The sequence below is a fragment of the Leptodactylus fuscus genome, chromosome 5 (genome assembly GCF_031893055.1).
Source record: "Leptodactylus fuscus isolate aLepFus1 chromosome 5, aLepFus1.hap2, whole genome shotgun sequence".
Lineage (NCBI taxonomy): Eukaryota > Metazoa > Chordata > Amphibia > Anura > Leptodactylidae > Leptodactylus > Leptodactylus fuscus.
In genome coordinates, this window is record NC_134269.1 from 51831862 (window position 1) to 51847342 (window position 15481).

Here is a 15481-nt window from a genome sequence, read left to right on the forward strand (position 1 = left end):
GATTTTATTTGTCTGTTCTAGGTGTGCTACCGTGTCCTCATGCAGTTGTGCGGTCAGTATGGTCAGCCTGTTCTTGCGGTTAAAGTGTTATTTGAAATGAAGAAAGCAGGAGTACAGCCCAATGCCATCACCTATGGATACTACAACAAAGTGAGTAGGATGGGGAGTGTAAACCTGAACACCCCTTCTTTACCTGCTCTCTGCTGTAGCACCAACATAGCTTTGTCACGTTTTAGCATATGCAGTATGGAGACATCATGGTGCTCAATGGTTACCACTGTTGTTGTGCAGCACACTGATATCTCCCATTATCCTGTATTAGGTAAATTATTCACCTTTCAGTTTTTGAGTAGGGGCCACTGGGAAGAGTATTATACAGTTTAGCAACTAAAAACATTTTTTGTCTCCTAAATTTTTCAGTTTTTTTTAGTCCCTGACTGGCATAGGATTTCACTTCCACCTGCCATTCCCCCCTCCCCCAGATGCCACCAGTCTTAATAAATTCCTCCCACTGTTATCACAGTTCCCAGTGGGGTTCCCAAACTAAACACCCTATTGGTATATCATTGGAGTATAGGAATAAACCAGATTTTTCATCAGATTGATACCCAGGCCGATGTGCCTATAATAGAAGAGTCACAAAATATATAAGATAAAACAGAAATTATTTTTTTTTTTAAATAAATAATATAAACTTTATCAGATATCTGCATCCTGGCAGACTTTACTTCAGGATGCCGGTAAAGTATCAGATGACACAACCATGGTGAAGACTGACTGAAGTGTTGGCGTATTCATTCTGAAGTCTTCACATTACAGCAACACAGAATTGCCTTCCAGAATCCCGATGGCTGGGGGTCTTCTGCGGGGCTATTGGTGTTCCTCCTGGAACGGTTTGGGAACCACCTTCTTCTGCGTGATGCCGAATCCATTGGTGGCCATGCCTCCTTTACTTGATGTGAATTCTGGGTCTCAGATATATTTTCACTGCTGATCTGTTCTGTGGTTGACGCTCTGAGACATTTAGGAAGCCTCCATCTTCTTTGTGGCACAATGGGCTCTTGACTCGGCCAGGCTTCCTTCGCTCGATACAGTAATGGATTAGTCTTTCTCTCAGAGATATTTTTGCCTCCATTCTCTGACTTTATTACCTCCAAGTCTTTTTCGTCCTCACATATTTTATTGACATCCAGGTCATTTTCAGGTGTCATTATTACATGGATGCTCTCAATGTCTATAACCTCCTTTTCTTCCTTATCCACCTCTTCATCCTCCTCCTTCTTCTTTGTTATTATCTCCATGGTGGGCCAAAAGAATAAGACCTCACCATACTTGCAAAGCCATACTTCATCTGGAAACACTTCGTCTTCCATACTGACTGCGCATACACTGCTCACAAACACAAGTAACTCACCACCATCAACTGTAACTCTCAAAGGAATGTCAGTGCAGCACCTCCTTATATATCCTGCGTGATGTCATAAGATTCTACCATAGCTAACACTAGGGAACATTCCGTGGTAGCTGCAGGTTTTTTTATTTATTTTAATACTCTATCTTTATTAAATCAATAAAGTAAAACCACAATACGTCAGTTACATAATATGGAATAAACACAATGAGGATGTAGCAGGGGTCCAGATGGCAGCTATGTGATTTCCTTGGTGCCAGTTGCAATGAGCCCCACCACCTATCTGCCATTTAAAAAAAAAAAAAAAAAAGCAGATAGACCCGTCACAAACGGCCATGTGGAGGTTGCTGTATGTGTTGACCTGTGGCCTAAAGCTCAAGAGACATTGAAAACGATGGTAAAGGTGGAAGATTTCAGATTCTTCCTCCATCATTTGGGCTACTGCTAGTGTGTTTGTGTGTATATAATTTTATAATTTATTTTTTCTCTGGTGAGGCAATGATTCCTAAATAACATAAATGGATTAAAGGGATCCTATCACTCAGACACAATTTTTTCTAGGTACCACGTCGGAATAGCCTTAAGAAAGGCCATTCTTTTCCTACCTTTCGTCGTCTTGTCTTCGCCATTGTTCGCCTACAAACCCGGTTCTTGTCGGTATGAAAATGAGCTCACTCACAGCACTGGGAGCGTCCCCAATGCTGCTAGAGAAGTCTCTCCAGGCCGCCTCCATCTTTGCCCGCTGCGTCCTCTTCAGCCTCTTCTTCCGGCAGTGGCTTGTAACTTCTAGGCCTCAGGCCTTGGGCAGAGCAGACTGCGCATGCCCACAGGCCACGAGAAAATGGCCACTTGCACAGTATTGTAAGCGGCCATTTTCTCGTGGCCTGTGGGCATGTGTAGTCTGCTCTGCCCAAGACCCCAGGCCCAGAAGTTGCAAGCCACCGCTGGAAGATGAAGCTGAAGATGACGCTGATGAAGAAGATGGAGGCGGCGCTGGAGAGAGTTCTCTCGCAGCATTGGGGACGCCCCCAGTGCTGCGAGAGAGCTAATTTGCATACCAACAAGAATCAGGATTATAGGCGAACAGCGGCGTGGACAAGACGACGAAAGGTAGGAGAAGAATAGCCTTTCTTAATGCTATTCCGACGTGGTACCTAGAAAAAATTGTGTCTGAGTGATAGGATCCCTTTAATGATACAGCCAAAAATGTATTCATATTTTAGAATATGCTTTTTCCATTGCATTTTGAGTAATAAACCATTGTTGGGACAAACCTGATGTTATAGTGATGTCACAGGCAAGGATAATAATCAGTCATGTCAGAATATAGATATGAATAAAAAATATGTGTAGTGATGTTGCAGTACAGAGATAATATACACAGTGATGTCACAGTACAGGGATAATATACACAGTGATGTCACAGTACAGTGATAATATACACAGTGATGTCACAGTACAGGGATAATATACACAGTGATGTCACTGTACAGGGATAATGCACACAGTGATGTCACAGTACAGGGATAATATACACAGTGATGTCACAGTACAGGGATAATATACACAGTGATGTCACAGTACAGAGATAATATACACAGTGATGTCACAGTACAGGGATAATACACACAGTGATGTCACAGTATGGGATAATATACACAGTGATGTCACAGTACAGGGATAATATACACAGTGATGTCACAGTACAGGGATAATACACACAGTGATGTCACAGTACAGGGATAATATACACAGTGATGTCACAGTACAGGGATAATACACACAGTGATGTCACAGTATGGGATAATATACACAGTGATGTCACAGTACAGGGATAATATACACAGTGATGTCACAGTACAGGGATAATATACACAGTGATGTCACAGTACAGGGATAATATACACAGTGATGTCACAGTACAGGGATAATACACACAGTGATGTCACAGTATGGGATAATATACACAGTGATGTCACTGTACAGGGATAATATACACAGTGATGTCACTGTACAGGGATAATACACACAGTGATGTCACAGTATGGGATAATATACACAGTGATGTCACAGTACAGGGATAATACACACAGTGATGTCACAGTACAGGGATAATACACACAGTGATGTCACAGTACAGGGATAATACACACAGTGATGTCACAGTATGGGATAATATACACAGTGATGTCACAGTACAGGGATAATATACACAGTGATGTCACAGTACAGGGATAATATACACAGTGATGTCACAGTACAGGGATAATATACACAGTGATGTCACAGTATGGGATAATATACACAGTGATGTCACAGTATGGGATAATATACACAGTGATGTCACTGTACAGGGATAATATACACAGTGATGTCACAGTATGGGATAATATACACAGTGATGTCACAGTACAGGGATAATACACACAGTGATGTCACAGTATGGGATAATATACACAGTGATGTCACAGTACAGGGTTAATGACCACAGTGATGTCACAGTACAGGGATAATATACACAGTGATGTCACAGTACAGGGATAATACACACAGTGATGTCACAGTATGGGATAATATACACAGTGATGTCACAGTACAGGGATAATATACACAGTGATGTCACAGTACAGGGATAATATGCACAGTGATGTCATAGTAGCAGGATAATATACACAGTGATGTCACAGTACAGGGATAATATACACAGTGATGTCACAGTACAGGGATAATATACACAGTGATGTCATAGTAGCAGGATAATACACATAGTGAGGTCACAGTACAGGGATAATATACACAGTGATGTCACAGTACAGGGATACTATACACAGTGATGTCACAGTACAGGGATACTATACACAGTGATGTCACAGTACAGGGATAATATACACAGTGATGTCACAGTACAGGGATAATACACACAGTGATGTCACAGTACAGGGATAATATACACAGTGATGTCACAGTACAGGGATAATACACACAGTGATGTCACAGTACAGGGATAATATACACAGTGATGTCACTGTACAGGGATAATGCACACAGTGATATCACAGTACAGGGATAATATACACAGTGATGTCACAGTACAGGGATAATATACACAGTGATGTCACAGTATGGGATAATATACACAGTGATGTCACAGTACAGGGTTAATGACCACAGTGATGTCACAGTACAGGGATAATATACACAGTGATGTCACAGTACAGGGATAATATACACAGTGATGTCACAGTACAGGGATAATACACACAGTGATGTCACAGTACAGGGATAATACACACAGTGATGTCACAGTACAGGGATAATACACACAGTGATGTCACAGTACAGGGATAATACACACAGTGATGTCACAGTAGTGGGATAATATACACAGTGATGTCACAGTACAGAGATAATATACACAGTGATGTCACAGTACAGGGATAATATACACAGTGATGTCACAGTACAGGGATAATATACACAGTGATGTCACAGTACAGGGATAATATACACAGTGATGTCACAGTACAGGGATAATATACACAGTGATGTCACAGTACAGGGATAATATACACAGTGATGTCACAGTACAGGGATAATACACACAGTGATGTCACAGTACAGGGATAATATACACAGTGATGTCACAGTACAGGGATAATATACACAGTGATGTCACAGTACAGGGATAATATACACAGTGATGTCACAGTACAGGGATAATATACACAGTGATGTCACAGTACAGGGATAATACACACAGTGATGTCACAGTATGGGATAATATACACAGTGATGTCACTGTACAGGGATAATATACACAGTGATGTCACTGTACAGGGATAATACACACAGTGATGTCACAGTATGGGATAATATACACAGTGATGTCACAGTACAGGGATAATACACACAGTGATGTCACAGTACAGGGATAATACACACAGTGATGTCACAGTACAGGGATAATATACACAGTGATGTCACAGTACAGGGATAATATACACAGTGATGTCACAGTACAGGGATAATATACACAGTGATGTCACAGTATGGGATAATATACACAGTGATGTCACAGTATGGGATAATATACACAGTGATGTCACTGTACAGGGATAATATACACAGTGATGTCACAGTATGGGATAATATACACAGTGATGTCACTGTACAGGGTTAATGACCACAGTGATGTCACAGTACAGGGATAATATACACAGTGATGTCACAGTACAGGGATAATACACACAGTGATGTCACAGTATGGGATAATATACACAGTGATGTCACAGTACAGGGTTAATGACCACAGTGATGTCACAGTACAGGGATAATATACACAGTGATGTCACAGTACAGGGATAATATGCACAGTGATGTCATAGTAGCAGGATAATATACACAGTGATGTCACAGTACAGGGATAATATACACAGTGATGTCACAGTACAGGGATAATATACACAGTGATGTCATAGTAGCAGGATAATACACATAGTGATGTCACAGTACAGGGATAATATACACAGTGATGTCACAGTACAGGAATAATATACACAGTGATGTCACAGTACAGGGATACTATACACAGTGATGTCACAGTACAGGGATAATATACACAGTGATGTCACAGTACAGGGATAATACACACAGTGATGTCACAGTACAGGGATAATATACACAGTGATGTCACAGTACAGGGATAATACACACAGTGATGTCACAGTATGGGATAATACACACAGTGATGTCACAGTACAGGGATAATACACACAGTGATGTCACAGTACAGGGATAATATACACAGTGATGTCACAGTACAGGGATAATACACACAGTGATGTCACAGTACAGGGATAATACACACAGTGATGTCACAGTACAGGGATAATACACACAGTGATGTCACAGTATGGGATAATATACACAGTGATGTCACAGTACAGGGATAATATACACAGTGATGTCACAGTACAGGGATAATACACACAGTGATGTCACAGTACAGGGATAATACACACAGTGATGTCACAGTACAGGGATAATACACACAGTGATGTCACAGTACAGGGATAATACACACAGTGATGTCACAGTACAGGGATAATATACACAGTGATGTCACAGTACAGGGATAATATACACAGTGATGTCACAGTACAGGGATAATACACACAGTGATGTCACAGTACAGGGATAATACACACAGTGATGTCACAGTACAGGGATAATATACACAGTGATGTCACAGTACAGGGATAATACACACAGTGATGTCATGAATAGGTGTTATGCATGTTGCTAACTAATACATTCTTGATACAGGCTGTTCTGGAAAGTGTGTGGCCCTCGGGAAATCGAGGAGGTTATTTCCTGTGGATAAAAGTCAGAAATGTTCTTCATGGTGTCGCCCAATTTAAGAGAGCCCTGAAAAAGCAGCAGTCTATAGTACCCCATGCTACTCCCTCAGGTAAATCTAGGTGCATGATAAACATTACAGTCACAGAAGTTATAACTAAAGGTTTTAACCTGTGTTTTCTCTCCCCATACACCCTCATTAGATAGCAGCGATCTAGATGCAGTTAGTCATGGCAGTATGGACAGCTCCATTGACATGAATGCCACAGACCAGCCTTCATTCAGTACAGATGTGACCAGCACAGACCCTGCAGATGACCGGTCTAGCACAGGTCTGTAAAGGGTGGAGATTATGTTGTTTTCCCTGATATATACAGATGTATACAAATACGATCTGCTTGGTTCTTTAGGCGGCCAGTCTGATCTGGGGTACAGCTCTTTATCCAAGGAAGAGGTCCGCAGAGGAGCTGTGCATGATATACAAGAGGAACAGGAAGACTCTAGAGGGAGTGACTCCAGCTCATGTATGTTCACACATAATTTATACAGTCATTTATCAAACCTAGTGGGAATTACAGGGGTATTCCAGATTAAAAATACAAGTAAACTGCACCATCCCTGTCCGTCTGTTGTGTGTGGATTTGCAGCTTTGTGGACAGGTGTGGCCCTTTAAGACTACAATGCTTTTCCCTAAATGAATGAAGCTGAGATGTTGTTCAGGTTGGCTTGTCATATATACGGGTATAAACAGATATCTGATCACTAAATTGAACTGGATCTGCAGATACATATCTTGCATGTATGGCCAGATATAGAATTTACATTTATAATGGAAATAAAATAACCTGATATCCATTTCTGTTCAGTGTCAGAGACTGAGAGTTCGAAGGGCAGTCGCGATGGCCTTCCCCAGCTACTTAGTCCTGTTTCTCAAGCCGCCAACGCCACATCCACTATTGTGCGGAAAGAGATCAAACCAGACAACATGGCCGGAACAGTTGGTGCAGGCAAGTAGACATTACAATATCCCATGGTGTACAAAACACCACCAATTCATTATACTGAGTTTTACTGCTATTTTCTGTTCTAACTTTGGTCTTGGCTATAGAAATAAAAATGTAAACTGAAAAAAAAAAGGTAAATATTACAATTTGTAGTAAAATCCCTTATTTTGGCCTCAGAAGGACTTGATAGGTCTTAGATAAACTTGGTCTTTATTTTCAATGGAACATGTCCACCTTAAAATAATGCAATAAATCTTATTTCTTTGAGTTATTTCTTCTGTCAGGTTGTATTCGGGTATTTCTTGGTTATATCTATAGCTTTTCAGTCCACTAATGCACAGTATATATATAATCTCCTTCACAACTGATTTCACTGCTTTATATTCCTGCCGCATGTCCCCTCCTGTCATACAGAGAAATAATAATGCCAATCTAAGTACTGTGCTTTCTACCAGTCGATGTAGGTGTGCCCTCTAGTGGACATATGTATAATAGTATTTACTTATGGACAGTCACGTTTAAAGATCTGATTTTACAGTCGCTTCATTTAATGCGGTGTAGATCGCTTCCATTGTGAATTGCACATGCCTTTCTCAAGCCTTAATGCTGAAGGCCTTACCGATCACCTAACTTTTATTGCGTACCGAACATAGTTGATATCTGCTATGAGTTCTCCTCTGGAGGGGGATCAGCTGCTGGACGTTCCACGGGGAAACACATTAATTGGCCAAAAAAAACCCTAAAAGCTATGTGGCTCGTTTTTTATCTCGTTGATTAGGACGAGACATCACCCCATACATAACATAAATTGGCAGTACTACATCATGACATCCTCTGACTTTATCCAGTGCTAGTGGATGCACTTCTATACATATTATGTCATGGCTTCATTAATAATATCTAGGTACTAGACTACAACTTTTGGTATAGGTCAAGACCAAGAGTGTACAAACTCCTGTCCAGACACTTTGTGGTCCCATCAAGGCACAGAGGAAGTGCCCACTCAGACAAGATGGGACACCAATGCAGACCGTTATTGGCATTTTCTATTTGTATTCATGAGACCACAAATTAGAAACTAACAAGTAGCCGGGCAGAAAAGTGGGGAACTGGTGACCTGAGCATTGCTTCTAAGAATTTTTAACCAATTTGAAGTTTGTTTAAAAAAATAAAAATTCCATCTCGTCTGTTATAGGATTCATTTCTAAAAATCTAATTTTATTTATTTATTTAGCAAATGCAGCCGGAGTGCTATTTGCTTCCACCTTTGAAGATACCAGGGAAAGTGAAATATATCAAAGCTGGAGTTTACGGAAGAGGCACAAGAGCGCCATGGAACCAGGTCTGAAAAATCATCTAGACTGGGGAACTAACAACGGACAGTACAAGCAAGAAAATATTGCAGGGTTACTGATAGGTGGCAATGACCAGGATGAAAAAGCGGGCAAAATGCTTCATAAACTGGGAGCCGATGCAAAGATACTCAGCGGAGCTCTCCAAAAAAGTATTCCTCGGCCAAAGACCTTGGACATCAAAAGAGCATCTCCAAGAAAGGAAATGGTCAATGTGACCAAGGAGTGGAGTGATGATGAGTCTCCAGTTGGGGAAGAGGGGTACCCAGACAAGATTGACTCGCCAGTGATTTTTGATCTTGAAGATCTTGACAATGACACTGTAGAAAGTAAGCCACAAAAGACCAGTGGCCAAAAGGTGAAACTCCGAGAGAGAAAAATGAGCACAAGCTCATCTACGTCAGGGTTCCCAGCCAAGGTTGTGGAGAAGACAGATGTAAAAGTAGGATTAGACCCTCTGTCCATGCTTGCAGCAGAGACTGAACAAGAGGAAGACACTGAGGATGTCCTGGACAAAACCCTCTTGACGCCGTCTGCTAAAAGGGACCTTGCAGAAGAGATTGAGATGTACATGAATAACATGAGCAGTCCACTGGCCAGTAGGGCCCCAAGCATGGACCTACAAAAGAACGCCACTGATCAGTATAAAACCTCTAAAGCTTTACCACTCTGCAGACGCTCGAGTCTTCCCTCCACACCCCCACAGGCACCCAGGTTAACAAAGTCCAAAACTTACCATGCAAAACGTGAGGAGAGACAACGTGGAAGGCTTTGGTCCTCTCCTGCCTACTCACTGGGAAGCCCAAAAACAGAACACCCTTCAGATTCTACGGTGGCTTTGATGTCTCCAACATCTTTTAACTTTGAAACAATTCTTACTCCCAAGCTTGATGTGCTGAGGAGCAGCATGTTCTCTGCTGGAAAAGGAGTTGCTGAGAAGGCCACAAAGTGGTACTCCAAGATTGCAAACTACAGCGGACCACCAAAGGTAACCCTATCCATCAGCTTAGATTGTGTTTGTGTTATATGCATTATGCTGTAACTATTCTCTCCCAATGTCATGGCAAGCATTCCCTCACTCGTGGCATGAGTCAGAGCTCATCAGTCTGGGAATTGTAGCAGCAATATCCAAGTGTGCAAATTTTATTTTTCTGGATCGCGTTTTTAAAGGGATTCTGTCATTAAAATCACAATTTTTTTCTCGATCACACGTAGGAATAGCCTTAAGAAAGGCTATTTTTCTCCTACCTTTAGATCTTCTCGCGCTGCCGTTCGGGAGAAATCCTGGTTTTTGTCTGTATGCAAATGAGTTCTCTCACAGCACTGGGGGCGTCCCCAATACTGCGAGTGAAATCTCCAGCACCGCCTCCATCTTCTTCAGGAACGGCCTCTCCCTTCGTCTTCTTTCGTCCTGGGTTGCAATCTTCTAGGCATGCACAGTCGGCTCTGCCATAAGGCCTCGAGCAGAGCCGACTGCGATGCCCAGGAGCCACAAGAAAATGGCCGCTTACACCAGCTTACTGTGTAATTGGCCACAAGAAAATGGCCACTTACATAGCTTACTGTGTAATCGGCCACAAGAAAATGGCCACTTACATAGCTTACTGTGTAATCGGCCATTTTGTTGTGGCTGCTTACACAGTAAGCTGGTGTAAGTGGCCATTTTCTTGTGGCTGCTGGGCATGCGCAGTCGACTCTGCTCGAGGCCTGATGGCAGAGCTGACTGTGCATGCCTAGAAGATTGAAACCCAGGACGGAAGACGACGCAGGGAGAGGCCGTTCCTGAAGAAGATGGAGACAACATTGGAGAGTTATCTCGCAGCATTGGGGACGCCCCCAGTGCTGTTTGAGCGCAGAGGACCGGTGCTGCGAGAGAACTCATTTGGGTACAGACGAAAACCGGGATTTCTTCCGAACGGCGGCACAGAGAAGACATCTAAAGGTAGGAGATAGATAGCCTTAACACAGTGTGTCATAATATAGAGAGTAGTTTCTATATTCCAGCAGAGATGTCGGTGTATGTGACGAGGTTACCCACTGGACATCTAGGGAAACATAAAATCAAATACATTACAATTATAATTGAAAGACAAAATACAGAGAAAAGAGGTTTTTCCTTTTTTCCACTCTCTGCATCCCAACTCGAAAACTAAAGGAACTACAACAAGCACTGCCTTTCCTTTATGGACAGATCAGCTTTGTACTTTTTGTAGTTGCTGTACCTTACAGCTCATTCTTATTCATTACAATGGTACTGGGCTGCTTTAACCTGCAGTACCAGGCACAGCCACTACTAAGAGGGTGGCACTGTCTGGTTTACAGTGACTGACAAGAGTTCTGAGAGTCAGGCCTCCCGTAATCTAACACTGATTGCTTATCCTTCAGGATATTCTGTCAGTTTTAAAGAACCGGAAAGCCCCTTTAAGCCTCTTTGACTCTGCTCATAGACTTGAGTATTAAAAGCATAAGATAACATTATAAGCCGAGGTCCATTCAGCTGAATGTCAGATGTCCAGATGCAGAGATCATGTAGATGTAAATGGCCCTGGCTCAGAGCAATGTGCAACATTTCCAGTAACTGTAATGGCGGTGCCAAAGGGGTTAAAGCCTTTCTTTCTGTAAAATAACATTTTATTTTTTTTTTGATAAATTGCGAGATAAGTTTAACTGTTTCATGCAGATACATTGCTGTCCATTTTCCTATTACTGTCTCCACGCCCAGAGATAAACTGCATTTTATACCATTATTCACACGCAGTATTTTTGCTGCACTGGGATCCATAAATATGGGATTTTTTTAGGGCAAGCTTTTTCTATCTCCATTTTTCTACCTTACGTCTAGATTTCAGCTTGTATAGTAAGCAAGGTTAGACGCAGCAATGTTTCCCACAACTGCTTGGCTGTTTGCCGCATATACCATATAGTCATTAGCCTGAATATAGTCAGCAGGGATGTCCAGGACAATGCTGCCTAAGCAAGTAGCCGGATGGGAAGAAGGTAGCCATGTCATCTTCTCTGCTGCCAATGTAAAAGGCTGGAGAGATGACGGCAAATAGGAGATATCTGGATTTATTACTAGAGGTTGAGCAAGTATATTCGATTAAATACCTCCTCTGCATAGTTATTGGTATAAAAAAGCGCCAGGGAAGGTGGGAGGGGCATCGAATTTTTACTGCGTTTACCGCGTGGTATTTGACAGAGTACACCAATATGCAGGGGAGGTATTCAATGGAATACTACTCGCCCATCACATACCTATAAGATCCGTATTAAGGGACTGACTACAGGGCATCTTATGACTATAGGTTAGAACACGTAATACCTTTGTAAAAATACATTTCTGAGAAGCCAGTTCAGCCGATGTGGTTGTCACATGCAAAAATGGCTGCCACAGCTGAGAATAAATTGCCAATATCTCAGTAAGTAAAGCAGGCTCGAAGGATTATTCTTTACAAAGTGTTAGCGGTAACATGTCCAGTGGATAGGTGCTAAGTGTTTTAGGTTGAAATAACCCTTTAACTACAGAAGAATATCCCAATAACTTCCGATTTACTAATGTGTACATGCCATAAATGTCCAATCCACACAGGTTCACCTCTGGGCCCCGCAGATATCTCAGCTTGGGGTCATTCACTTGTATGGCAGTTCCCAGAATAGTCGTACCTGCCCGCTCTGCTATTCTCAGAACTGCCATAGAGGGACATTACAGAGACCTGTATATGTGGCCACAAGACTGAGGTCAGGTTAGAGACATACCGTAACTTAAAGGACCTGGTACAAAAGCTCAGCTCGGACCCCCCTCTCCTAACAACTATCAGCTGCGTCTCCTCCATACGTTTTATCAGCATTCACATTTCGCTCTTATCTTGGCTCAGACCATGGTCAGGACTTGTTCACAGCAGAGGGCAGGGGTCATATTTATATGAAATCAGAAAAGAGATCGGATAAGTGCATCTGGTTCTAGTGTATTGAGAGTCACCTATGGAGCCCCCTGGCCTGTTGGCCAGTCACATGACCATTATAGATAAGTTAGTGGGTTGTGGGATTCCTGTTCTTGATATAGGTTGAATATTTTTAGATAAGGAACATATCCAAATGCAAATACCACTTCAAAACTACTACTTATATTGGATAGCCACAATGAAATTCTTACCGTATTATGTGCTGCATGTTACACAGGACCAGAACTCTGACCGTATGAGCCTATGTTCAAGTGGGACAGGAGATGCGGAATCGGGCTCTCTCAATGAAGATGACTTTGAAGGTGTCACATCCTCACGTGACAATGACCTCACCACTGCCAACAGCTCTGTTGGGATGAGTAGGACCAGCCTGGAGAGCAACACGTCCCAAGAGGGCACCTCAAAGCAGCTCTACAACAGTAGTAAGCATTAAAGGGGTTCTCCACCATTAAATATGTATGCTATTTAAATGCTATTATAATATTTCAATAAAACGGTATGGTATAGTGCCACCTGGTGTTCAAAGTGTGTATAGCAATGTGCATTTCCACCTGAGAGCTAAGTAGCTTGTCTAATGGTCATATTGGTTAGGATTTCGGTGCCCAATGAGCTGGTGGTGAGCGCTCATGCTCTGTCACACACCTCACAGCCAGGTCTTTGTATAGAAATTCTTTCCAGAGCGGCCCATGAAAATAGCTTTGTGTCTTATTAGGAAGGGATCACAGCCATTTAGGAGCAGGGGAAGTAACAAGGGACTATGTTTTCATCTGAATAAAATAAAATGATGAAAAGATATTTATGCTAGAAAATGATTCATGGTATCACCATTTAGCACCAGAATGTTTCTTTGGGAGGCTGCTGTAAAAATATTAACTAATGTCTTCTCTTAAACACAGGCTCCCCCTCAAGAATCACTATAAACTACAAACCTGAGTCTCAGTCCTCCTGCAATTCCAGCAGTACCAGCGTCTTCCAGAACTACGCCATGGAGGTGTGTATTATTATTATTATTATCATTATTATTATTATTATTATTATTATTATTATTACGACCTGTTTGAATGTATTTTAGGCATTGCAGAGCTACATTTTAATTTACCATGTTCTGTCCAAAAAAACAAGCAACATGGTGGACAAAATGCCATTAGAAATAGTGATCAGTAAATTACTGTAGACAGTGTTAAATGGAGGATTGACCTTGTTTAGGCCAGTGGTACATGGAGATTAAAGGATTGTTCAGTCATGGACATCATAGATCAGTTCTACTCAGGACCCTTTGGAGAACTAAGCACGTCCATGTAACCATATAAGTACTTGAATGAGAGCCTGTAATACCACGTTTATCCAGCAGTAGTGCTAGCTGGAGAAATCTTCCACTGCCGCAGCCTCAGCGCAAGGGCCCACAACTATCTCTTGTTCACCAGGTTTGGTCGCAATGTTACAGAGGAAAACTATAGACCATTAATGCTCTGTGCTGCTGTATAGGATCCACACATTACACATGGCAATTTTATAGAATCTGATCTACGTTTCCTTGAAGGTCCTGATCTCCAGCTGCTCGCGGTGTCTGACCTGCGAATGTCTTGTTCATGATGAAGAGATTATGGCAGGCTGGACGGCAGATGACTCAAACCTCAACACAACGTGTCCCTTCTGTGGCAGCCCCTTCCTACCATTCCTGAATATTGAAATCAGAGATCTGCGCCGCCCTGGCAGGTAAGGTTCCTGGTAGAATTGTATGGTGGACAAGAACTTGTAAGACTATTAGAACATATCTAGCAGTATTCTGAACTATAGGTCTGTAGTACTGGCCACAGTGACAGTCTTCACTTTTCTCACTCCCTATTAGATACTTCCTGAAGGCCAGCCCATCTGCAGAATGTATGCCAAGTCCTTCTGCTTCATCTCAGAGACCCAAGTCTGAAATTATTACTCCTACATTTTCTCTTAATCCAAGGTGGGTACATTGCTTGGGACTGTCATTTATGTTTAAGGTTCTGATATGTGACTGGAACCTGCAGTCCTATTACAGTGTTTCCAACTACAAATACAAGGATGCAAAGACTTTGCGTAAACAAAGTGGTATTGTACTGTAAGGAGTACCCCAGACCATGTTAAAAGTGAACGATCTGCCTCATAGTGTTTATCAGTCAGAAGTAACAGGCACAAGTATCTATTAGCCATGTATTGATAGCTTGCAAGTTCCCCATATATCTAGAGGGGTTGTTACAGGCTGGCACTTACTCAATAAGTCCTATATAAATTATTTTTTGGACAATAAGGTACACCAATTATAGACTGTAGAAATACTAAGTAAGACTTCTCTGGAGGTGGAGGGGTTAATGTTACTAACTTTGGTGTAGGGTATTGTAGTATTTTATTGACTAGGGTTTG

The 15481-nt window shown here is 41.9% G+C and overlaps 1 protein-coding gene across 3 annotated transcripts in view; it reads left to right on the forward strand.

The window, feature by feature from the left end:
• Positions 1 to 15481, forward strand: part of DENND4A (DENN domain containing 4A) — a 97771-nt gene that overhangs the window by 71611 nt on the left and 10679 nt on the right. For all 3 annotated transcript variants that reach the window (XM_075273124.1, XM_075273125.1, XM_075273126.1), the window contains 10 exons: positions 22 to 150; positions 6737 to 6881; positions 6973 to 7101; positions 7180 to 7293; positions 7636 to 7776; positions 9008 to 10113; positions 13305 to 13509; positions 13984 to 14078; positions 14628 to 14803; positions 14937 to 15044. In XM_075273124.1, coding sequence (XP_075129225.1) covers positions 22 to 150; positions 6737 to 6881; positions 6973 to 7101; positions 7180 to 7293; positions 7636 to 7776; positions 9008 to 10113; positions 13305 to 13509; positions 13984 to 14078; positions 14628 to 14803; positions 14937 to 15044 — 2348 coding nt within the window. The remainder of the gene's footprint in view (positions 1 to 21; positions 151 to 6736; positions 6882 to 6972; positions 7102 to 7179; positions 7294 to 7635; positions 7777 to 9007; positions 10114 to 13304; positions 13510 to 13983; positions 14079 to 14627; positions 14804 to 14936; positions 15045 to 15481) is intronic.